At 38.3% G+C, this 25900-nt stretch overlaps 1 protein-coding gene across 14 annotated transcripts in view; it reads left to right on the top strand.

The window, feature by feature from the left end:
• The window catches only part of GIGYF2 (GRB10 interacting GYF protein 2), a 74006-nt gene that overhangs the window by 7658 nt on the left and 40448 nt on the right, over positions 1–25900 (top strand). For 13 of the 14 annotated variants that reach the window (XM_053952271.1, XM_053952269.1, XM_053952270.1 and 10 more), the window contains 6 exons: positions 3938–4017; positions 6593–6722; positions 8921–9016; positions 13959–14067; positions 20794–20905; positions 21454–21494. In XM_053952271.1, coding sequence (XP_053808246.1) covers positions 3977–4017; positions 6593–6722; positions 8921–9016; positions 13959–14067; positions 20794–20905; positions 21454–21494 — 529 coding nt within the window. In that variant the 5' untranslated portion in view covers positions 3938–3976. The remainder of the gene's footprint in view (positions 1–3937; positions 4018–6592; positions 6723–8920; positions 9017–13958; positions 14068–20793; positions 20906–21453; positions 21495–25900) is intronic. The other variant, XM_053952280.1, reaches the window with a different exon arrangement.

Here is a 25900-nt window from a genome sequence, read left to right as displayed (position 1 = left end):
ATCTCAAAACAGTTTTTGTCTGATATTTATTAGCTAGCTGTATGTTTTAAATAAGATACCTGAGCTTAGGGGCAAAATGTCCCATAGTCATTGTAGACCTTCAACTGAAACATCTTATGCATTTTAACACATAAATCTAGCTAGTAGAATCAAGTTCTGGCTTGTGTCTGTAGCAGATGTTTGAGAGCTTTAATACACTTGTAAGGTACTAAGTATTGAGCTTGAAAAATAATTTAAGAAACTGTAAGCTTGGTAAAATAACGATTGTTCCTAAAGTGAACCAGTGAAATGAGTGTTGCTGATGGCAGCTTCTGCACATATAATATTACCTGTTAGTTGTGAGTGAAAGCCACTTAAAGGCTTCATGTTATTAGATTACAGTTTGTGTCTGTTCAGAGAGTGGGCTTCTGACTTTCAAGGTATTAAACAGCTGACAAAATTGGGGCTTTTTTCCCCTTTGCCAGCCTGCAGGTTGTTGGTGGGGTTGATGTGATTTCTTCTCTTTTCACTCCTGCATGTTGATAGCAGGTTGGTGGCTGGTTGTGGCTGTCACCTCAGGAGAATGGGGTCCCAGTTCCAGTTTACAAGCCAATTCCATTTTTCGCTAAAAATATGCAGGAAAACCCCAACTGTTTGTAGGGTTGCACTGACACCTTGATCAGGTATTGACCTTATTTGAAGAAAACTTTGGAAAAATGTTCCAGTTTGGAGGAGTGGTGGGAAGTACCAGCTAGCTGCCTTGGCTGAGCAGCAGTGTTAACTTGGCATTATCAAAATATTGCCTCAGTTTCTTGCTCGGCTTGAGGCTGTCTGTGTGCTCTCTGCCCATATAAAATCTGTACTGTGGAGATTCCTTGATCAATAGCCTCTGATTTGTAGAAGACCTCAACTCACAAAACTAGCTGTTCAGAAAGGGGCTTTTCCCTCATCAAATTATATCAAGGAGGTAGATATTATTTATATGTTATATGGTATATGTTATTTTTGTAACTTGCCATTCTTGATTAGTAAGGAAGCAGCATTTTAATAAAGACAAAAATCAACATTTCTGTTATTAATATTGAATTTTAAGACCCAAGAAAGTGATCTAGATAATAAAGATGTGATAAGTTAACCATTTTGGCTGAGCAAAAGGCGTGAAGTTTGTGACCTGATCATTCATTCCCGTCTCTGAATTCCTCATCCTTTTTCTTGCTCCACCCTGACTTTCATCTCCTGTGATGCGAGTACTGCCTTGTCCACTCCAACTTGCCTTTCCAGTTAGTGCAGCTTCTCCTGCACACGAGCCAGGTGTGGTGTGCAGTCACTGTCAGAGGTTCCTCTCAGGCTGGCTTCCATGCTCTCCCCTTTTGGCTGCCACTTTGAAAGCCAGCGGAAGCAGCACAGGGTTTCCACTCCCTTTGTTTCATCTGCTCTGATGTGGCTTTAGTGTTTTCCTGTGGTGCACTTGCTGTCTTAGCTTTCCTGAGCCTTTTCCCTGTTATCTGCCCTCCTCCTCCCAAATCATTGCCCATTTCCAGAGTGTTTCTTGCCCAACATTTTTCTCTCAGCCTTGCCTGTGATTTCTTTTTCATGTGTGTTTTATTTCTAGCTTGTCTGTTCAGTTCACCTGTCACACCTATTCAGATCTCTTGCATGTCTGTTTTATTCTGTTTTGGAGGAGATGTATTCAGTACAATTTCATTCACTTACAGTTGTCTTGTTTTCAGTTCAAAATTGATACAGTCAGAACTTCTAGGGTGGAGTAACTTACCTGAGTGCACTACAGAAGAGGGAGAGTTCACAAAACAAAGTGCAGGGGCCAAAATGAGGGATAGGGAAAGCCATTCAGCAGCTCACTGGGATAAGACTAGCATTCTTGTAGGTGCTAAACTGCTTAGAAGTCTAATAGAGAAACATGACACAGCATCCTCAGTTTTTTGGGAAGATAATGCAGAGGCTGAAGAGTGGGTCCTGAACCAGTAAACGGCTTGATTCTAACTGGGTTTTAGTGCTTTGTCCTTGTATCTGATGTTTTTCAGCTGTGTTTTTGTTATTTAACCCTGAGTGCCAGCCTTTTTGGTATTACTGCTACTAGACTAGCTTTGATGTTAGGAGTTAAAGATCCCAGGTTACCTGGTGATGCTCCTGGATTGATCTGAAACCTCTCCACCCTGCACCACCCCCAGCAGAAGGATTACAGGCATTGCAGGAAGTGGAGGGACAGCCATCCAATTAAGGCTACTAGGAATTGTGTTAGAGGCTTCTTTCTCCCCAAGTGTGCATCATGGTTTACTTGAATTGCCCCACAATATTTTCTCTTGTGGCTGCTGCATGTTGTCTTTGGGTACCTCACTTTATATTTTGATTTGCAGGATGGTGAATGGATATAGCTTGAATGTTCTAATGAGCTGTCAGCTGCTTCAAAAAGGCAGCTCAGATCAGACCAAAATAATCTCAGACTAGGCCTGTGAGAATATCTGGGTATGTTTGTATTAGCTTTTGGTGCAGGTAGTAGGGGTAATTCCATTTAATTGTCTATAATTATTGTGAAAATAAAAACATTAAGATTTGTATATAAATTACTTTGTGTATGGGACAAAGAAGATACAGCATGTTGTTAAAATACCTAAGCCAAATGTTAATTGGTGGGTTTAGACTGCAGGGAGTTTTATAAGCATTTGTAATCTTATGCCCAAAGTATTTGGGTAAAATCTGCTCCAGCAATTTTAGCATATTTAGTTTTAGCATGTTTTGTCATTTTCTCGCTTTGAGCATCTTGATTTATTTTCTTTAATATTATTACTTGAGTGGAATAGATATAAGAAAAAAACTTCCTTTGTTTAGTTTTGTTTTGTTTTTTTGCAGTAACTAATGCCCTTTCCACCTCTGTCTCCCTGGATTTTGTTTTTCTTTTTCATCACCTTTTCATACAAAGTATAGACAAACTCATGAAGTTCCTTATTTAGTCCCTGAATCTGCTAAGGGATATGGTTCTGATACAGCAAAGTTCCCTCTCTGATGTTATGGCTTCTTGAAGTCTAATCAACCAGTGTCTGAAGATGATGCTTCAAATTCTTTTTCTTGGGCTTTACCTACAGTGTGTTTGGTTTTTAAAAAACCAAACTATCTACCTCTGCAGATTTGGATTTGGCTTCTGCTGGAAGGAAAGAGGAGCTTTATTTATTGTGTGAAAAAACACTTCTCCAGAACTGCCTGGGCTGGACTCGGTTCTGTTAGGGAAAAGTTCATAGTCTTACCATACCCTTGTTCTTTCCCTCCTGTATGGCTTCATCTGCTCTTATCCATACCCTCTGGATATGTAGGAACTTGACTTGAGCTTTGCTAGTGTCTGCAGGACCTACCTTGGCTAGTAGCAATGAAATCAGCTGAAGTCTGAAGTTACGCATTTCTTTTACTTAATAAAACCAAGAATGAAAAAATATTGTCATTTGCCTGCAGAATTTTGGAGTATTTGGTAGCATTGGATGTACTCAATCTTTAGAAGGCTTATTTTTCAAGAATGAGCAGTGGAAAATTCTTGAATACTCTGCCACTCAGCTGGCAAATCTGTCTTGCTGTAATTCTAGTGGGGTTTTTATCCTCTTGTAATTGTCAGGAAGCGGCAATTCTGTTAATTAAGCATTACTGTTCTTAGAGGATTATGCATCAAGTTCTCCGTGTTTGTACAAATTGTTTCCTCAGACACCCTAATCCAGTGTCCTGTTTGAGCTTTTAAAAGAGGGATTTAAGGAAGAAATCTTCATGCAGTTGCTCCTATATTACTAAATCAATCTGTGTTGGAAAGCTGAAATGGATTCCTTCAAAAAAAAAAAAAATCAGTGTAGTCAATTTTTTCACTTCTTTGCATGACCAAGTGTGCTTTTGTATTTTGAACTAATCTATGAAGGGTTGTATCAATCCAGCTGTTTTCATAATAAATATCTTTATTTTTCAGGTTCACACTTTTTAAAAAAGAGGAATAGAACAGGAAAAAATGGCAGCAGAAACTCAGACACTTAACTTTGGGCCTGAATGGTAAGTTTTGTCTGTTTTGTCACACTCCAGATCTTGTTTAAAAGGATTTTTTGCCCTTTGGAGCAGAATTGATTATGGGACTGAATGGGATATAATATCTATGTTATTTTGTCCTGTTTCACCTCAGTTCCTGGCCTGTGATCTAAAGCAATATTATAAAATTAGTCTTCATTTTGTGAATTAGCATTGTGTATGAATTGAGTTGGATTTTTGTTATGTTAATGCATAATATTTACCTTACTGCCAAGCATTTGAAGGAAGAATAATGTTTATGATCTCATAGGTATGCACAGAATAATTGAAGATGTGCTTGTTCAGTCTTTCTATGTGATGCATGTTAATGAGGAAGTTCTTAAACTCTCCTCACTATACTTAAATCTATAGCTAAGCGAGCTTTTTTTTTCCCCAGTTTTAAAAAACCTAATTGCTGTATGGAATATGGTAAAAGTGTGAGTTTTGTGTCAGTGTCCTGTGCATTTGTATTGAAAAGTGTCAGGAAAAGAGAGCTATTGTGTTCAAGGGAATCCATGCTGTCATATAATTTTGTCAGCTGTTAGTTTTACAGCTTGTCTGACATGCATTGTCCTCCTGGCTTTTGCTAAAGAGCAATTGCACAGGTGTGATAATTCAGTATTTGTTCCAATTTCTTGTTAAAATATTGGTGACTTCAGTTACAAACAAGAATTGTGAATGTTGTGGTCTCTGAAGGGTGATTGATGTCCAAGTGTGTGAATGGGAATGTAGAGTGGTTACAGGAAATACAGTTGCTGCATAGCATGTGATAGAACTGTTACTTGAATACATTCACTTTTGCTGACACATTTCTATACACAATATACAGAAATTGGAGAGGATTCAGTGAAGAAGTAAGACATGATTTGCAGCCTGTGAAACAATGAGAGCTCAGTCTATTTTGTTAGAATGAAAGAAAGTTAAAGAATGAATTCATCAGTATCTATAAATATACCCACCAGGCTGGAGTGCTCTTCAGTGTAAGAGACAGATATGATTAGATTCTTGATGGATGGAAGCCAAAGTTATATTAAAAAAAGAAAAGGGGGAAGACAATTCTAAAAAAAGCACATATTTCAACAGTAACTTAATTGCTGTGTCACAGTGAGAGGACTGTCATAGTGACTCTCCAGTTAGTTTAAAAACCAGATTAGATTATGTATGGAAGCATATATTATGCTTCAGTGAATTAGTGTATTTTTGGAGGAATAATGGAACATAAAATTTATAATTTTTCTTTTGGGTTGTGGTATAGTCATGTTGTCATGTATGCTGCTGTATCACTTAACAGTGAAACTCTGGGTCATGTTTGATCTGATTGGTGCTGAACATTGCAGTGAGCCATCAAATCCTTTAAATAATTCTTCTGCAGGCACAATTTGTTTGGAAGTGGTATGTAGAGGAACTGCCACGGGGTGGCACCAAACTAAAAAAATAAGATCAGCTTTTGACTTGCAAATGCTTTTCTTCTTTTCTGTTTAAAGAACAATAAAACAAATCAAAGCATGCTTCAATAATTAGGTGAAAGGTAGTCTCTGAATCACTGTTTTAATTTAGAGCTACTTCCCTTCCAAGGATTTTTTGATTGCTGAGAAGAGCTTTTACTGTTCTACTTGTCTAAGTTGCCCATCAAAGGGAATGTAGGAAAATTGGCAGGGTTTTGTTTCTTGACACACGTAGCCTTTTGTAAAACATTCTTCAAACTTAAAAAACAAAGTATTTGGGTAGCTGAGGAAGCTATGTAGAATGAGACTAATTCACCTGCAGAATGGGAATAATGTACAACAGTAAGATGCTACCTGCAAGAAGTCAAGTAACTTACTTGTGTGGGATGAGAACAATGTAATAGCATATTTATCTGTTACCATAAATTAGATTTATTAGATTGCTGCTTCCATTGTCTCTGAAGTAGAGTGTCACTATATTTTGTACATATATTTTTTTAAATTTTATTTTTCTTTTATTGATACCCTAAGTTAGATGTTACATGCACTCTAAAAAAAATAAAAGCCATTAATTTTAACTTGTGTAAAAGGAATTTATGATAAGGAAGGATTCCAGAGACACAAGAAGAAACTTTGTTATAAAATTTACTGTGCTGTTCTGTTAAACTTCATGAAACATCTGAATAAACTATTTCCTTAGCTTAATATTTGCTGCACTCTCTAGCATGGTAAGAATTTTTCTTGGCAAAAGGAAGCAGTTGTCATTAAGATGTCCCACTGATTTGTGTGCAGCCTGTGTGAATAGCTTAGGCAAGGCTTATGGGGGGTGTAGCTGGCTTGCTGTATAGTCAACATAAGCATTTTCCTGGGGCAAGTTGAATTCCTTGATGTGCTTGTGGGATTTTTTTTCTTTCTTACTTTCCTGGTTGTGGGTGAAACAAGGGGGGTTCTTCCACTTTTCGTATTGAAGCACTGAAAGTTAAACTGAACTGTTAATGTCTTTACTTTCAGTATTGTATTCATTTTGTTTGTGTCAAATCTGTAAATGTGCAGAGGAATGGTAGCACAGGTGAAGATATGCTCAACTCAGTTTTCATTGCTTTTCTGCTTTCTTTTAGGCTGCGAGCTTTGTCTAGTGGCGGGAGTGTGACATCCCCTCCTCTGTCTCCGGCTTTGCCGAAGTACAAACTAGCAGACTATCGCTATGGGAGAGAAGAAATGTTGGCACTTTTTCTAAAGGATAATAAGGTGAGCAGGAAGAGGAAGGTGGCCTTGTGTGTGTATTCCTAATGACAGTCTTGTGATTAGGAATTGTATTTTGTGGTTATGGACAAGGACATCACATATTCCTTGCAATCCTGGACTGAAGAGGGCTGATTGTGGGGGTTTTCATGTATGCACGGTTTTTGGGGGGGGTTTTGTTTGTTTGTATTTTTGTGTATGGCCTTTTTTTTTTTTTTTTTTCTTTTTTTTTCTTTTTTTTTTTTTTTCTTTTCCATTTTCCATTTTGGGGGTAACTTCCTGTACCCCAGAGAACAAAAAAACCTGATTGCCATATTCAGTCTCACTGCCACAGATGACTGAGGGTTAAAGTTGCCTTGCAGCTGTGCAGATTTGCTTGCCTCAGTAGGATTTTATTTAATGTAGTGCATAATAGTTATTTGATTCAGCTACAAAGTCAGGCAATAAATCATATGAGCAGATAATCTGAAAAAAAACTGGTGGTCTCTATCCCATCTCAAGTCAGTTCACTTTAACAGGTAACTAGCCCAATGAGAGCAGTCCTCAGGTAGCTCCCTTCTCTGGCAATCGGGACACAGAAACAATGACATGTAATGCATAAGAGCAGTATAGAAAATCAAGAACTTCCTTCTGGTTTCACTTCAGACAAAGGTTCTCAGTGATGTAAAAGATGATACAAAATTTCAGAGATCTTTCAGGCAAATGATTAATACATTTTGCAGTTGTAAACATTGGGTTTTTCTTTAGATGGTGGCAGTGGTTGGTTTATTGTTGCAGCAGACTTGGAGATCTGACTGCCCCTGAGAGCTTATCCCTTGGGGGAAGGAGGGACTGCAAGAAATTATGTTGAGATTATGCTTTGAGCTTGGAATGGAGATGTGCCCACACAACTTCATGTATCCTGTCTTGGCTGTGCTGACATTCTTGTACAATACTGGAAGCCCTGCATTGCTTAAATAATGGATCTAAGGGCATTGAATGTCAAAGATTTTTCTCAGTCTGTTAAGTGTGGTATAGCTTAAAGCCATGCTTTAACATGCAGAATTGTCCTGTTCTACTTCAGGAAACTGCTGTTTAAATCTTGATGTTATGCTTGAATAGGTCAGCCAGTCAGAAGTCATTGTTTTTTGCAGTTTGTGTTTGTTACGTCAGATGATGCTGAGACCTCTGCTCTTGGGGCTGATTCAGAACAACCCTCAAATATCCTGTGTTACAGGAAGTTTTCTGATATGAATGGTCCAAAAGAATATTTTCTTATGTGTTTGCCAGAAGGGCATTATGATTAGAGTATGTCTTTCTTTTGCTATCCACATGTTTCCAGGGTATTGAGTGATTCTAGTTATGCAGACTGAAAGGACTCCTGACAGTGGTTCAAGTCAGCTAGTGGATGTCAGCAATGTTTTTAAGCTGTTGCATCTCTAATTAAAAGAGAGACTGACTGAAAGCAGGAAGACATCTGCTAGCATGTATCTAAATGAAAAAATGTCTTTAGTGTTATGAACTAAGTATTTTTGAAGCAGTTGTCATAATTAGAGCTCACTTGGCTGTATGTGATTGGAGGTTCTTGTCCACATTCTCAAGGTCACAACTATTGATGGAGCTTCTGATTCAAAATTAATGTTAACATTTATTTTGGTTTATATCATTAGTGTTCTCTAGGTAATCTGTACATATAATTTCTTTCTTTGTACTTGTTTTTTTTGTTTGTTTGGGTTGGGTTTGGTGTGGTGGTTTGGGTTTTGATTTTTTTTTTTTTTTTTTACTCTCCTGGTTGGTTATAAATTGGAGTTGCTTACTTCAAATCAAATACAACCATACAACCTCTCTGCTGTAGGTGGCAGTTTTGATAATTAAAAATTTGGCAATAAAAATGTGTTGAAATTAAAAGCAATAGTTTTTAATTTAACAGATGAAGTGTCACTTGATTCAGATTTCAGCTGCAGTGGTGTGTAAGCTTGAGTTCTGATGTCTGTGGCCTTGTTGGTGCGTGATGCTTTGGATGCCTTGTTTATAAGAACTTCTTTTCTGAGGGTTGTAAATTTGCAGCACAGTTATACCTACCCCCAATAAGAGTACTGGAAGTATTGGGTAGATGGAGACAGAGTTGGAAGAATAAAAATTTTTTGTGAATCGGTGTGTGTGTGGCATCATCCCTGAAGTGGAAATACTTGCATGTAGTAGAATGCTCTTTTTCTTTCATACAGATACCTTCAGACCTTTTGGATAAGGAATTTTTGCCTATTTTACAAGAGGAGCCCCTGCCACCACTGGCACTTGTACCTTTTACAGAAGAAGAACAGGTTTGTATCTTTTGTTTTTAAATCTTTAGATTGTTATTAATATAATGACATAATAAAGAGTATGCTTCCATTAAGAAAAACAAAGAAATTTGAAATTAGTAGGTCTCAGAGTGTACTATTTGAAAGCAAACCAGCAGGAGATTCCAAGCCAGAACTACAGTTTAATAGGAAAATTAAAATAAAGGCAGTAGGACAGAAACTCTGACTTAAAACTGCCGGAGTCAGGATATGACCTGACACCCTGTTGGTCAGGGTGGTGGTAGCAGTCTCATTACATGGTGGCTGCAGTCCTCTTGGAATGGTGGATGTGGTTTTGTCAAAGTGGTGATCCTGTAGAAAGATCTGGTCCTTCTCTGAATGTCCAGTGGTGATTATTGAGCTCTTGTCCTCTGGGAATCCAGTAGTAGTGCTCTCCTGGTGTTCCAAGCCTCAGATTATATAAAGCTAAGAATGTTTGGTTCCTCTCCCTGGGTGGGGCATCTCACAATGGGGTGCTGTAATTTTGTGAGTCATGGGGAGTCAAGGTTATGGGAGACCTTGATGGCCCTTTAGTAGAGATAGTCCCCCAGAGGGAGTTACCAGGGATGAGTCACAGAGGAGATAAAGAACACTGCCTCACCTATTTTAACAGCTTATGAAGATGGTAATAGAATACATACTTTTGGTTACACCTTTTCATTGTAACCTAGGACACAGAGAAAGGAATTATAAAAACATACTGTGTCAGCATAAAGTTTAAATTCTAATCATGCTCAATTATTGTCTTAAATTTGAAAAAATGTTTTTTGTCCTGTTGAAGGTAGACAGGTTGTTAAATCCAGGATCACCATCTGGGAAGTGTTACCTGTTTTTAAGTATGCACCATTTTCAGATCAGTGACATTTTCTACAGTTTTCTGTCACCTTCTCTTTGGTAACTATAGAGTCACAAAAGTAGCCAAGTTCTGTAGCCTCAGTTTTGTGTTCGTAAGAGAAATGCTGAAGTTTTTTGACTGTTAATGTTTATTAAGAAGATGCAATACTGTTAACTGCTCTGTATATAAGCAGTTACTTGTTTATCTCCTCCTTTGGTGTCTATAGGTATATAACCACATAGAGATGGATAAAATGAGAGTGAGAACAGGTCCATAAGGATTCCATTTCAAGGATGTCTCATCTGGGTAGTTTGAAATCTCTGGCTTTAAATTTGATTCCTAATGGAGAAAACTGCCCATCTTCTCTGGATAAGAGCCTCTGACTTTTGACTCTGAACTGATTTCTGCTTTTTGGCTGTCAGAACCTTTGATTTCACAGTTGCTCTCCAATTTGTCGTGTTTCTTAGCACTTCTCTTACTTCATAATACTGTGGTTTGGATTTTTTGTTTCATTTGTAATAGGAAACTGAGTATTTTTACTGGCTTGAGTAATTTGATTTTTGCAGGGGTGGGTAGTGTTACTATTAGTTTCTTAAGAAATCAGAGCATCCTTCTTCCTTTGTCTGCCCCAGGCTGTTGTGTTCTTGAATTTTTAATTTCATTTTGTGCCTGGGTATTTTGGCATATCCTCTTCATCTCTTCTAGACTTCCTTCCTCTTCAGAGTGGGTCCATAGTTGTGTCTCTGTAGGATGCTGTCATTTCACACAAGATACTAATGGTTTAGTTTTTAATCAGCTATTATATTTGAGTTCATGTGGATACACTGTAAGCACTTCATGTCATAGTTAGTCTTAAAAGGCAACTGAGATTGAGACTATGCTTTTATGGGAAGTCTTATCTTACTTAGCTCCTGTTTTTGAGTAGGAAGAGAAGGGATTCAGGAGCAAACCCCAGAAATGGTCAGCCAGACATACAGTAGCACACCTAAATGTTGAACCTTTGTGTAAATGTATTTGGACATATTCTTTTGCTGATGCATGGTGGAGTCCTTCAGGGAGGACTTAGAGGCCTCTTACAGTTTAAGGGGATGCTGACTTCTGGTGTATGTCAGGATACTCTCTGCAAGGAATAACATGAGTTGAAGGCTATGGTATTGAAAGTCTGCAGAGTACAGATGAGATGGTAAGTGCTGCTGAGCTTCAGGGATAGATGTGGTCCTCTGCTGCAGTTCCCTGTATTTCACTAGTCTGGAAAACTCCTGAGGAGTTGGTGTATACTGTGTCACAGCTTTTCCCTGCTCCTCTTCACCTCTTCACTTCTGTATGTAATCATACAGGAGCTTTTCAGCAGTTTAACAATTCTCTAAAATCTCCACAGAAATCATAATCTGCAAGAAGAGGTCCATACTCCCTTTTTAAGAAAGCTTTTATTTTAATGCTTTCTGGGGACCCAGAGGATGTGAACAATCTGGTTTTTCATTTCCTTTTTTTCGTCTGTTCATGACTGATAGGAGGTACCAAGGGAATGGCATTTTTTAAGTGTTTGTTCCCCATGACATAACATGTTTGTCGTTAAGAATAATTTTCAGATGTGATCTTGAGATAAATATTAATGGATTTGCTGCTAGCTTTGGTGCAGGAAAGTTCTTACAATTAAGATTGACAAAAGAGTTTAAAAGACCTTTTTAGCCCCTCCATGAATACTTAGGATAGAATTGTTGTCTCAGAACTTGAGGGGCAGGGCTTTGGGAGTCCTTAGAGGAGAGGCTGATCAGACCACCGGTACCTTTGACATAGTGTTCAGTTAGAGCTGAGCCTGTCAGGATTACTTTGGCCTTAGATTCAGAACAATTCCTGCTGTGTTGTGCACCTGATGACACTCCAATTGTATGTGTACTATGGGAAGAACATGTCTCAAACTGAATTAAAGATGTATTATATAGGGATGGATGACAGATCATGTCAGCTACGTTAATTTGAACTTAAATGTGTTTAGTCTTGTAGTATTTAATTGGATACTTAAGGCTACAGTGTTCCCTGTAACAGGACATGGACGTGCTTTAGATGGAATTGCTGGTTCTTTTTATGTAAAATGTTACTTTTCTGAAGATAAAATTGAGCTAACCTGGAGTTCAAGTGATTCACTTAAAGAAATACAATATATTTATAATCATAGATTTGTCTAAGATGTGTTTTCCAAGGTAGTGTCTGTTGAAGCAAAGAAGGTTTCTGTAGATGGCTTTAAAAGGGCTTTCCACCAAGGAGCACTGGCAATGCCTTTCCTACTGTTCCTGTTTTTCCTATTTGCATTAGGGGAGAATTTGATTGTCTTAATCTTACCTGCTTGCACAGTAAGGGAGGCTCAAACTCTTGCTGAATATAACGGACATGCTTTTGTGTCCTCCTTGGTTATTTTCCTGACATCTGTTTCTTAAAACATCTTCATTTGCCGCTGAAGCTGTTTTGCAGCAGCTTTGTTCTCCAGCAGCTTTGTTCTTTGTTCTTCTTGCATTATCAGCATTGGTCATTGAAGGAATATGCTGATCAATAGCAGGGCAATTTTTGCTTTTTTGACTTTTGCTTTTTTTACTTCTTACTGTGTCTTACCAGGTGGGTTGTTACCACTATGCCTACACTGCAGCAAGCTCTACAGAGGAGAGGGAGATGTTGCTCAGAGTTCAGGCAGACAAGTCAAAAATTAATTGGAAAAGAAAATAAGATTATTATTCCTACAGGAAAAATAAAGCATAAAAAAAGAGGAATTTCCTATGCAAGACAATGATTTTGATAAATAGCTTAAATGTTTTTGTAGTGAAATTTCAGCGCTTCACAAAAAAGTAGAAGTATCCACACCCGGAAAGGTGGTGGTTTGCTCAGAGGCAGATGGACATGGTCCCTTTGGAGTTGCAGTTGAAATAGTTGCTTTAAACTTTAAGAGCTAGCTCAGAAAACAGATTTGCTGGAGGCTGACCTTGCTTTTTTGCCATGCATGACTGCATTTTTTCTTTCCCCTCAAGTCTAATTAGTTACCAATTCTCTCTTGAAGGAAGATCTAGTTTTGTAGGGAGCACATATCAAGCAGTTTTTGAAATGTTTCTGTAATGTATTAAATCTCCTGTTGGCTTTGATGTTAGTGATTTAGATTTTAAATAGTATGTAATCACTTGTCTCATTGTTCTCTGAAGACCTTCAAAGTCAGATGAGTTGATGTAAGCACCTTGCCAGGTCTAAGTACCTTTCAAGAAGCCTGATATAACAGCTGTTTGGAGTCCTTTGCATTCAGAAAGTGTGTGTCAGTTCAGATTTACTTGTTAATGTTTCTGTACATGCTTCTGAATTCTTTGGCCCAGTTTTCCAAGTATTTGTGCTCAGAGAATAGGGTCAGAGTTGGTTGTATTTATCCATTCTTTATTGAAATAGCTTTTTCTTTTAGCAATTTTTGTATTAAGCTAAAGTTGAATTTTACTGGTGTTTATTTTCTTATGAAAATGAGTATTACTTAAATTTCAGAAGCCCTAATACACTTAGTTTTTCCTAAAATAAGTTACTCTTGTGATATTTAGAGAATAAAAAGGCTTATTTCTTCAAAGGACATTGGTAAATAGAATTTTATTCAAGTTCTCTTGGTCTTTACATGTTCCTGCTTTGCTTAAGAAATAAGTCTAGAGTTGGTGTTAATTATTGGTGTCAGGTATAGGCAGATGCCAGTCTCTTTTTGCAGCAGAATGTGTGTTTAACACTGCTGGTGTTCTAATGGCTTCTGTGCTGGCATCACCTGAAAAGGGCGTGAGTAGCTGTTCAAATACTTCAGAGCATAGAAATCTCAGCTAAGTAACTTGGAAATGGTAATACTGACCAAGACCTTTTTATAGACTGCTTCAGCTGCTCATGTGTGCGTGGAATCCTTTTCCTTTCTTGTATTAATTGTAGAGAATTTGTAATGAAAACAGAGCCAAATTTAAAATAATGGTAAATGTTTGTTTTTTCCTGTTTTGTTTGATTTTTATTGTTTATTTGTGTATTTGTTAGTGGTTTCTTTGTGAAGGTTTTTTTCAGTGAAATCTGACTGTGACTCTTTCTTCTTGGCAGAGAAATTTCTCGATGTCTGTAAACAGTGCTGCTGTCCTGCGGTTGACGGGACGTGGAGGAGGAACGGTGGTAGGGGCTCCTCGAGGTCGAAGTTCCTCTAGAGGTCGAGGTGAGCTGCCCATGAGGTGTGCTGCAATGGATCCAGGTGATCCAGGTCAAAGCTGCTCAGAGATACTAAGTGGACCTTGGCTAGAGCCATGTGTTCTCATGCCCAGTTTCTTTTTGCTTAAAGCTTTGAAACCTTTCCAACAAGGTGGTTCTGGAGAATGAATATTGTGTTTAGTGATGATTCTGCACATCTTAGTGCACAACTGGTATCTCTGTTATATGCCTTTGCCAGGTTGCTGGGTGGGAAACCAAAAGGGGAGGGTAGTTTTGGGACGGAATAGGAAATTCTTTGGTTCAGAATTGTTAGAAATAATTTTATTAAAAGCATAAAACCAATTTACAGGGAGAGGGTAGGAAAAATCTATGAATATACTTAAAACATCATGGTTGTAATAAGTTGTGTTGTGTTCTGAAAAGCCATCTTCATTTGTTAACATCCTGAGCGTAAACAGTTAATGGAAAGATGTAATTGAATTTGGGAGACATTTGAGTCTTTCCAGTTCTGGTGCATCACTGTAGTTGTCTCATCCAGGATCACCTGAAACATTTGCAAATGAATAGAGAAAATGTCCTGAAGCCATATTGCTAAAGTCAAACCAAATTGTTAAACCCAGAATTTATCTTAGCAATTCCTTTTCAATGTGTGCACTTCTGTGAACTCTTTTTGGGAGGCTTCATATATAAATAGGATGAGTTGCATTTAGAATACTAGGAAGCTAGTAACTTGGAAATACTGAGTAAATAATCTTGTAACCTCTGTCTTTGCAGGTGCTTAGGTGAGATTTCTCTTAAAGCCCTTTTAAATTTAATTTTACGTGCCCTTAATGGGTGGTATTTTCAATAAGATCTTCAGAAAGTACTTCATATATAATTAGAGGCTTGACCAGAATTTTGCTTTGACTTAATATGTTCTCTCATTTCTGTTCTCATTCCTTAATCCTGCTTTCTTTTTAGTTTATATCTCTCAGATACTTGTAGCTTGTTGTTGGTCTTCTTGTGGTTGCTTCCCAGCTAAGATATGAATTTAAAGCTTTATGAGACTATCACTAGATTTTCCTGCTGCTTCCCCTTTGTTTGCCATTGTAGTTGCACAAATGCTCAGGGTTTAATTAAAAAAAAAGTGTGCATATATATAGATATATGTAGTGTCTACTCATTTGGGAGTTGTTTTTTTGTTTTACTTTAATGTGTGTGTTTCTACCACCTATGTTTCACTTTTGTTAGGAATACATGTATCGGCTGGTTTTTTTAGATGCATCAAGACATAATTCTGCAAATTAAATTATTGCTGCTTAAAATTTGATGATTTGAGATCATACACCCACTAGTGTGCTCTCTAGTTTCAGTATCTTATACTTTGACCATTTCTAATTTGGCAAACCTTTTATTTAGCTTTCTTTTGTCAAGTTTCTCTTTGTTTTCTTGCTGCACTATTAACAATGTCATCCTTATGCAGTGAGCAGTGGGTTGTTTTTTAATTGTCCCCACTAGTTTCAATGAGGTTGTAAGGCTAAATGTAGCAGAATATGGCTTCTAATCCAGTAATTCTATTATTGAATCTACTCATATGCATGACTCTTTTTTGGCAGTAAAGTTTGATTCCTTACATTTTAGTGGACAGAACTTAAAATGTATGCAGTATTAAGACTGTTTGAAAGCTGTTGCGTGTATTCCTGGTTCCTCATAGTTAATTTTTAAGATTTGTTAAGAAATACTAGCAAGAACTTTGTTGCAAAATTAATAGTTTTCACTTTCTTTTTTGTTTATCCTAATTTGATCTTTTAATGTGTTGGAATTGTTACATGGTATGCTTGTTAGGCTGCTCTGACTAAGCTATTAAGGACACATTTCTGCAGTAAATATCTTCAGCTTTCTGAGCTTTCCTTATTTCACTGATCCTGGTTGCTGCTTGTTTCTTCCATTCTTCTCTTCTTCCCACGAACAATTAGTGTTGGGTTCTAGGCATGATGAGTCTTCCCAAAGTTTCTCTATTGCAGCAAAGAAGTTAAGGCTTCTGCCAGGACAAAATGGTACCATTTTTGTAATTACACACATGATGCTGTTTTAGCCAAGGACTTTTTCCCCATAGTTATTTATGAAAATTCCATAGTTATTTATGAAAATTCCATATAGGACTGTTAATGTTTACAAAAACTTTACTTGCAAGTAGCAGGGTTTAAATGCAATTTTGTTTTTTCAGGTTACAGTGAAAAGGACTTGAAATTTCTTGGGAGTTTGTTCACTAAATGAGCTGCCTCACTTAACAGTTGGAAAACATTCTTATTGCACTGCAAAATTGCCCGAGTTCAAAAGGTTTTCTGGTGTTTTCCATGAACTTTACACAGCTGTGTGCAGCAAAGCTGCTGCCGAGTCAGTGTGGGCTTCAGCTTTACCAAAATGAGATTTCTGTCTTGAAGGGACTTGCACCACAGCAGCTTTATAGAGGAATTTGCATGTGTGATTAGATTTGTTAATGAAGTTCCCTGACTAAGGCACAAATCACAGAATTGTGTTCCAGCATTTGAGAGCACAAGAAGCAATCTGTGGTGGATTGGCAAGGGAAAGAAATGCTGCTAAAGGGGTGTTATGGGTAGAACTCTAAATGGGATTCTCTTACCAGTATTTAAAACTGCAAGATAACACTCAGTAAATATTCTCTGGGTGGTCACCCCAGCTTTTACTGAAAATGCTTATGTTGTGATGATGAGAACGTGGTTACTATGTGGAGGCTGCTTTGATTTTTGGTTTGTTGGTTTATTATTTTTTAAAAGAAGTTTAAAAGAAGTTGTCATCTCTGAAGAAACCAAGTACTTGCACGTGACTCTTTTCTAATTGACTTGTTTTCCTGGGAGCTCCCTGTGGTGTGCAGTTAAGCCCTGTGCTTTGTGCTGGCAGGACTGGAATGTCAACATTCATGAATAAGAGCCTCGGATGAGGAGAGATTTAAATAGTCCCTGGAATGGGCTGTAAGCTTACAGACACTTTGTTTTGTAGCTGTTCTCCCTTTTGGTTAAGACTGTTATGAAGGGTCCTTTGCTTCCTATTAGAGCTCTTTCCCCACCCACCCTGTCTCCTTTGTAATCTGTTTTTGCTGCTGTTGGAAAGTGTGTCAGTGGTGTGAAAGTGTAATGTTTGCATATCTAAACAGCAGTAATTGAACTACAGTTATTCTGTTTTTCCCAAACAGTATTATGACTGTGATTATAGATCGTAAACTCCAGTTACCTGTAATTTCAAAAATTTGCTTCTTGTATTCTGTAGGGCTTTAGGTTTTTTTGTAATTATAAGTAGAATGATAGTTCGTGCTGCTTCTTACCCTCCTGCTTCTGTCTTATATTTTTATTTAAATTCAAACTTGTCTATTTTTCAGGTTAGAGACTTAGCTGTTATGATTGCAATGTCCAGTGGATTGATGTCCTCATCCTGAGGTTTTTGAGACATTACTGAAATACAAATGACACATTTGCTCCACTCTGTTATTAAATTGAGGGGTTTATTGACATTTATTGACTTTGCATTCAGTACTTTGTGCAACATATGTACTTAGTCTGCTGCCTGTGTGCCAGGTGTTTTTTTTTCCAGAAGTGGCATTTTGTTTAAAATAAGCCAAGGAGTGCAGAAGCAGAATGTCAGGTGGTGTGCTTACATGTGCAGTTTTATCCTCTCTGCAGGCATTTCTTGTGCATTCTGTGACCAGCATTAGCTGTGCCCTAGTGTGCCTTTCAGGTCAGACCCACCCACATAGTACTTGCTGAATGACTGACTTTGTGCACCACAGTTTGCCTGACTGACTTTGCACGCTACAGTTTCCCTTGGCTGGCTGCTTCTCTTCTGTAGCTTGGTAGGATCTGTTTGATGCTTCCCACACTGTGGTCTGCTTGGTGTCTGCTGGGGCTGCACATGTGCTTCTACTTGGCACTGTTGGATGAGCCCATGTTGTTTCCATACATGGATGGGGTGGCAACACAGCCAGGGCAAATGTGGCTTCAGTAGCCCTGCCAGTATTATGTGGTATCACTGCAGCTGGCAGCTGAGTACTGTGTCCCCACAGGCAGCCTTAACCTGAATGCCCGAGATCAATTGTTTGGATATTTTGCAAGGTTATCTTTTAATTCAGACCATTTTGGTGGCTGAGCACAACTGAAATATTGATGGACCACCATACCGGGGTGGTGAGTGGCGGGGGGGAGGTTTCTCAGGCTGTGATTTCACATACTTTTGAACAGCCATCAGCCATGCTGCTGGTAAAACAACTGATTCTTGCTCTTGTACAGGACACTTGCTTTGTTTGCTGGTGAAATGTCCTGTATCACCCATGCTCTGGCTCTGGTGGTGCGTGGCTGCTCCCAGCGTGCAGCATGCGCTCACCCTGAGAGGGGAGCGCTGCAGTGCTGCTGCTGCTCACTGTACAAGCCTGCTTTGTTTTTGTTGGGAAAGTGTATGCAACTTCCCACTTCTGCTACCTCAGAGACAGGAGATGAGTCAGTGCCTTTGTTTTGTTTTGACTCTATGAACTGCTTTTGCTTTATTATCTCTTCTGAGAGGAAGGAAAAGAGCTTTCCTGTAATGAAGAAATTAGGCAAAGATCGCTATTGGGTGAGCTGCTGAAACTTTCCTGGCTTTTATTTGTGAAGAATAAAAACTTTGAGTCCTTTTCTGGGATTTTAGGGGACCCACAATGCTTTAACTGGATAAACATCATGCTATTTTTGATGTTGTATCACTTCTTCCTGCTTCTTGCCTTTGCATCTTGTTTTACGTGTGTGACTATGGTCAACCTTGTATCAGGTTTCCCATAGTGAAGGTATTTCTAATAACTCTCCTAGGTCTGATGCTAATTTCTCCTTTTACCTTGAGTGCTCAGTCAGCTCCTCTGCCTCTCCCTGAGTTTGTCTAAAAACAGCTATGCTGAATATGGCATGGGCTTGCTCAACTCCATAATGACCATAGTCTAGTATCAGCCAAAAGAAGGCATCTTGGCAAGAGAATAAGGACTGAGAAAAACACAAAGGTGAAGAGGCTTAGCTGCCTGATATTTGCATATTTCCTGAACCAGATGTGGCCTCCGTTAATGAATTTTGTTTATCTTTTTTGAATTTATCCAGTCTTCATCTGAACTTAGGCATCCTCGAAACGCTGTGGTAAGGAAGGCTGCATCTCTGTGTTTCTGGGAGATCTGCCACTGATCAACGTTGCTGGTGATAGAACAGGCTAGTTTTGTCTAAAGGGAATGTTAAAATTGTTGGTTTTACACCCTGCAGCCGGTTCTGCCTGATACAAAAGCATTTGTGTATTTAAAGACCCCGACTGGATTATCTATGGATCACTTTTCTTTTTCTCTGCCTGAAAAGCAACTTTCTGCCCATTTCACCTACCACCCCTTCTAAGAGATTTGGTATGGAATAGTAGAGAAACTGTTGGAACTGTCTTGATGATTTCAAATTTCTCTGGTCATAAGATAGTGAAACATGGTATGGTTCCTTGATACATCCAGGTGTCTTTAGATTTTAAATGTAGAGGCTTTTTATTACTATTTTCTTCAGAAGACTGCAAGAACTGCAGTCCATTCTGAAGGTGTTTGTTTCCTGTTTCATTTGGTCATTCTTATTCCTGCAGATCCCTGGCCAGATTTGCACCTCATGCTTTGAGATTTTTTTTTTCCTTGAAGCCAGGAAGAGAGAATAATGAAAAGATAGATGTTTGAGATACTTACCCAGCCAAGTTACCAGGTCCTTTTTAGGTTCTAAACTTGACTGTAGAGACTACATGTGTATGTAGGCAAGGCATTATCCTGACAACTAGCTGATAGATGTTCCACTTGTTCATCTTATTTCCATGAGATCTTGAAATTGTAAATTAGCTGGTTAGAAACCTGCTATTTCTTCTGCTGGAGCACTGTGTGAAGCAGTGTTTCTCTTTTGTAGATCTGGAAACTTCACACCATCCATTAATCTGATCAGTGCTGGAAGTTGTTTTGAAGGGCTGGGGATGTATGTGGGTGTTGTTTTCCTGTTGTGTAGGGCTTGTTTTCTTTTATCCAAACACCCCATGCCTTTTCAAGCCCTGAAGATGTGCTTTGAGATGCTTTGCTTGAGGATATATCTAACTTTTTGGCTTGAGGCTTGGTACTTGGTAGCTGCCTATAGAGAACCATTTACTGAAAAGGTCAGTAGGATAATTTTTAAGCTATAGCTAATGTCCTCCTTCATTCTGACCTGCCTATAGCCATCCTGTGATCCTCCTTTCTTCCCACTGATCCTGGGGGAGATTTTTGCTGGCAGTCACTGGAGCTTAATAGCTTCCTTCTCCTTTATGACCCTTGACAGCAAAAATTAGAGTACATCCACAGTGCAGTGCCACTCTACTAGAGTTTGCTGTTAAAAGTAATACGATTTTTGTCTGTGAAGCACACATGTGCAATGTGGATGTTATGTAAACAATGCATACTTACTTGGTAATTTCTCTTGGGTAAGTATCTGTGTTTTTCTGCATCATATTTATTTCAGAATTGTTTGCCTGTTCTGTCTGGTCTTGCACTTCTTGATAAGAATTTTTGCATAAGACACTTTCTTCAGTCGTTGTTCCTTTTTCCATTTGTCCCAGATAATTTCACTGGGGCTTAAGACTGCAAGATTAGTTCTCAGGGACACCTGGAAAGGGAAACCTACCTGATTCTTTCAACTTCTATTATTATTTATACAAACACTTGTGTTTTTTGTCTTTTCAGGCAGAGGCCGAGGAGAAAGCGGTTTCTACCAAAGAAGTTTTGATGAAGTGGAGGGTGGATTTGGGCGAGGAGGGGGCAGGGAAATGCACAGATCACAGAGTTGGGAGGAAAGGTAACAGAACTCTAGCCCTTAAAGTTTTTTACACACATCTGTTCAGCTTCCATTTGTGCCTTTTGACTTCATAAAAACACTGTAGGAAAGGTAATTAGTTATACCTGTGAGTGAAGTGTCTGCATTTCTAAGATGGAGTCAAACACAGTAATGTTTCTTGAGGTTCTGGAGAAAGTAAAAGAACATTTCTTGCAAAGATTTTTTTCTGCTGAGTTCCTGGGAAGAAGGAGCTAACTACTTTAAGAGAACATAAATTATGACAGTTGCAATTGAAGGCTGGTGCTAAGAATTTGCTTCAGTTTTAGTCTTGACATTGTTCACAGTACTTAGGGGCACATTTGAAAACATTCCCAGTTCCCAAGGGCCATGTGTGTATTGGTGTTCCTGAAAATTTCAGTTGTTACTTGGACCTCTAAAGGTAATGTCCATCAAGCTCCGATTTTAGAAAAGTTCCCACCAAGTAAAGAAAACCAACAAAACCTATACCTAAAATGAGTTTCTGGAGTAGTTCCAAAACCTTATTTGAAACTTCTATTCTGCCTTTCTAGGGGAGACAGACGCTTTGAAAAACCAGGGCGAAAAGATCCAGGTATGGTTTTGTTACTGTGTGGGCAGAAAATGGGAGGGAGGAGCAGGGTGTGTTTGGGGGAAGGGATCTGTACATGTATCAGCCTTTCTTATTGCTCCAAGTATATTGTTGATGCAAAATTCATGATACTGTGCCAGGTTGCTAAGTGTGTTCTCACAGGGTTGTTTCTTTTACTTTGTGTTTTTCTCACTATTGGACATTTAAGTGTGGTAGATAAGAAGCATGAGGAGTAATTAGGTTCTGTTTATTTAATGAAGTTGTGATGTTTACAACTGGAACTAAGTTCCTGTACCTCTGTGAAAGAAGCCTTTCCTGATGAATAGGTGTGCTGTAGTAATATGCCTTTTTTCAGTGCAGCTTTAAGCATTCCTGGTATGGGCTGTTTTCATACCTAGGACTTCTTGACCATTTGAACTTTAATTTTTTTGAATGCTTGCTAGTGTGAGAAAGATCCAGCAGTGTCCTGAAATTCCCATGCTGATGGATTTACTGTTGATCAAATTAGTTAAGTCATCATCTTGAACCTCCTGTTCAGTCTGGTTATCTGCTCTTCAGTCTCTTGTTCCTCCCCTGTTCTGTTTCTGAAATGCTTCACACTGGCTGTGTTCTGTCAGAATGCTGGATCCTTAATTGTGATCCAGTACATCTGAACTGGAGTTGGAATGGGTTTGTCATCATGGAGATAAAACACAGACATTCTAAGGGTGGTGGGAATGTCAAGGCAGCTTTGGCTATCTAGTAACTGCAGTGACTTCTGCTGTGCGGGCTCATGTGTTCTTGCTTGTTCTCTGGTGTGCCCGTTCTCTTTCTCCGCGGCGTGTTTCCCTGTGCATGGAGCACAGCTGTGCCTACTGAGAGGTTTTGTACTAGTAAGAGCTTACTGACAATGTGTCTTCCCTATTTAGGACCCAAGGAATCTTTGGCTTTGCTAAAGGAGTCTTGGCTACATACCCTTGGTAATATGCTCAGAAATCATAGATTAGAGGAGATAATTGCAGGTTGAATTTAAAGACAAACCCAAAGAGATCCAATTGTAATTAGAAATTGACAGCAATGTATTTTAATCCCTGCGTAGCTGTTGGTATTTTTGTAGTAAGAGTAGCATAAATTGCCATATTTATGAGTTTCTGGATTACCATGGTGACACGTGCCATAGGAGTTTGCTTTTAAAGCCCTTCCAGTCCTCTCTCCATATAGGAATTGTTCACAGCTTCTAAAGAATGCTTTTATTTTTCTGCTTGTTAAGTTGAATGTCAACACAAAATTAAGATGTGTATGTTTTCCTCATTGTCTCCTTTAAAAAGAGGATACTTCTAGAAAATAATATGATATTGGTCAGAGATTGGCCAGTTTTAAATATCAGTAGTGAAACTCTGGACTTTGCATGTATCTATGTATTCAGAAATTTTTTAGGAAAAAAATGAAAATGAGGGAAAGTAAGTACTACTGAGATTTCAGGACTGCATTTTTTACAAAAGAAAAAAGGATATAGAAGTAGTATCTACTACGTTTGATTTAGTTTTATTTATTTAGCTGCTTCTTCTTGTTGTGATTAGAAATATAACAATTCCAGTTCCAGGGTATAGAATGTACCATGTTTCTGATAAAGAAGGATAAAAATATTGCATATTGGTATAGAATCAGATGTATTTCTCAGTTGAAATTGAGGAGAATTTACAGTGTGCAAAATATCCTTTCAGAAGTTGCTGTCTGCCAGGGGATAATCTGCAGCTAGTGTAGAGCATTTTGTGTTTGTAGCAACTGCTAGTGATGAGGACTCTGTTGAATGTGTCTTCCAAGAACTGTTCCCTAGGGAAGATGGTGTCTCTGGTGCAATTTGTTGGAAGCTCATTGTGAGAGATGATGTGCTTATTCTCAAATTATGAAACTTTGAGTACCTAATTGCTCTTCTTTATTCTCTTATATTTCTCTGCTAGTCAGTATGAGAGGCAAAAGACCTTCAATCTTTCTGAAGTTCTATTATAAAAATACTGTTTAAACAATAGTATTGCTATGTTAGAGGTTAATGTTGCAGTAAGTGGGAAGACCATTTCTCTCCCCTTTGCTTCCAAAGAGAGATCAGGTGGAGAGCACAGAAATATTGACAGAAAGTGTTGGTCTGTTCTGACTCAAGCCTTGGTTAATTACAAGTAGTTATTGTTATGTAATGGCTTTCCAATGAGAAAATATTTTGAGTGTGAGAGAGGGATACAGATGTGCCAAAAGAAGTCCCAGGTTAATAGCAAGCACTAGTATCCACACAAAGCTGTGGAGGCAGAAAGGAAAGGAATTGACAAACAGATTATAATTCAGGCTCACATGCCTTAGCAGATGCCTGTACTGGTTTCTGTTACCATGATTAAACTCCATAGTTGAGGATTTTATTCTATAATTTTATCATGCTTCAATTTTTCCTTGCTGTTTCATAGAGCATTGGATTCAGATTACATAATTTTCTGAGTTGCCAACTTTTTCATGTTCTTTGTTCTGGATGATCCCATTAGAGAATTATTAAGAGATCAAATGTTTAATAACTTCTGATTATTTGTAATGGAGGACAATGTAAGAACCTTCAATTAAAAACCAAGAGATTAAAAAAGTAAAAGAAATTTAACAAATACTTACTTCTCAAATATGATCAGTATGCTGTTCTTAAAAATTAATGATTGCTTTTTCAGTCCTCACAACAATTTGTGAGGTCACATTTGAATGATTCTCAGCCTAAACAGTGTTTCCCCATGCAGATTGAAGGTGCACAAAGTATTTGCAAGTTTGTTGCAGATTGTCACAGTTCTGACAGACTTCGCTTAGAACTCAAATTGTATTTGGAAGGCTGAGGCCATTAGCAAGGAAAATGAGCAAGTTGCTTTCTTGAGCATGTCTGTTTCTTCACAAAAGCTGCTTAATTTTCTGTGCAGCCTCCTGACTAATACCAGCTTAGTAGCTGAAGGGATTTGGTTAGTTACCAGCAGCTATAAACTGGTAGTGAACAATTGTTATGTGGTTTAAACAAACCTGTTAGTAAGTCAGTTGTGGAACCTGGTTGAGTTCTGTTTTATGTGTGGGTTTTGGTTAAGTTCAGAAGACTTGAACATAAAAGATGTGTTCAAGTGGCTATAAAAAGGATGTTCACTTTCTTTGAAGTATACATTCCCTCACTCTGCCTGGCTTGTTCTCCTGCCCTGTCTTGTCTTGCTGGCAGGAGTTGCATTCACAGTAGGTTCATCACCAGTTTGCTCTTGCTATACTAAAGCGTGGAGTGCTATGTTGGTGCATCAGAGCCTATCAGCAATTTTCCTAGGTTTCTACTCCAATTTGGGCTGTGGCATATTTCCAGTACTTTCAGACAGCCATGATTCACCAGTTCTCTGGAACTGAAAGCAATATTAATGTATTTTTTGCCCTTGTTATGAAGTAACTACACAGTTCTTTGTCTAATAGCTTTTGCAGTATCACTCAGTTTTGCATTCCAAAATGTAATATTTGAAGATTGTATTTATCATATACTGACAACATATTTTTTCTTTATACTTGCTGTTGTACTCCCTTTTAAACCAAATCTGTAAAAATAAAATTCTTTTAAAACCAGGACAGCTTCAAAGTATCAAGTCATGTAGAAATCAAACAAAACAGCCCACCTTTGATTAGATGTGAATTGAAATTAGAAATAGCATTGTATATCTTTGGCTCTAAATAATGAGATTATAGTCCCATGTGATATATGGGAGAAATAATGCCTCACCCAGAATGCTGTCAAACAATACTCAATACCTCACAGAAAGTGCTGCCCTATTTCAGCCTTTGCATGAGAGTCTTTTACTGCTCTTGCACTGGCTTTTAATTTGTAGGACTCTTATCAATGTCTTACATTGATAGAGAATGTGGAAAAAATGTAAGAAATAATTAAAAATTATTGGTGTTGACACAAGGTGGAAAAGCGTTCTTTAAACTGTGTATGAGTCAATAACTAAAAAAAACTGTGATGAAGAGGGATGAAGGCAATGCAACTTGATAGTGTGCTGCTCTCCAAGCTCCAAAATAGTCACGAAAGCTTGTCCATAGAATTAAGTTTGAAAAATATTTTGGGAGTGTCTGTGATAAATCTAATCTGTCTGAGGTCTGCAGTGGTGGAAGGCAACACTTGAACTATTTTGGAATGAGAGCTCAGTTGGAACAAAAATGAGGCCCTTCTGCCTCCTTCCCCTACTGTGTGTGGAATGCTTCTGTGGGGTTACTCCCCAGACCCTAAACCAAAGCAGCTTTTTGCTGACCCCGTTTGGGTTATGAACACACTTCAGTGAACGGTTTTGTGACTTGAGAAGAATTCAGTTTAAGCTATCTCATCAGATAGCTTGAGGCCATTTTTCCTGCTGCTGACCACTTGAGTGAATTTAAGAGGAAGTATA

The sequence above is a fragment of the Vidua chalybeata genome, chromosome 10 (genome assembly GCF_026979565.1).
Source record: "Vidua chalybeata isolate OUT-0048 chromosome 10, bVidCha1 merged haplotype, whole genome shotgun sequence".
NCBI classification, from domain to species: Eukaryota; Metazoa; Chordata; class Aves; order Passeriformes; family Viduidae; genus Vidua; species Vidua chalybeata.
Note: the sequence above shows the minus strand (reverse complement) of the source record. Positions and strands in the feature narration are given on the sequence as shown.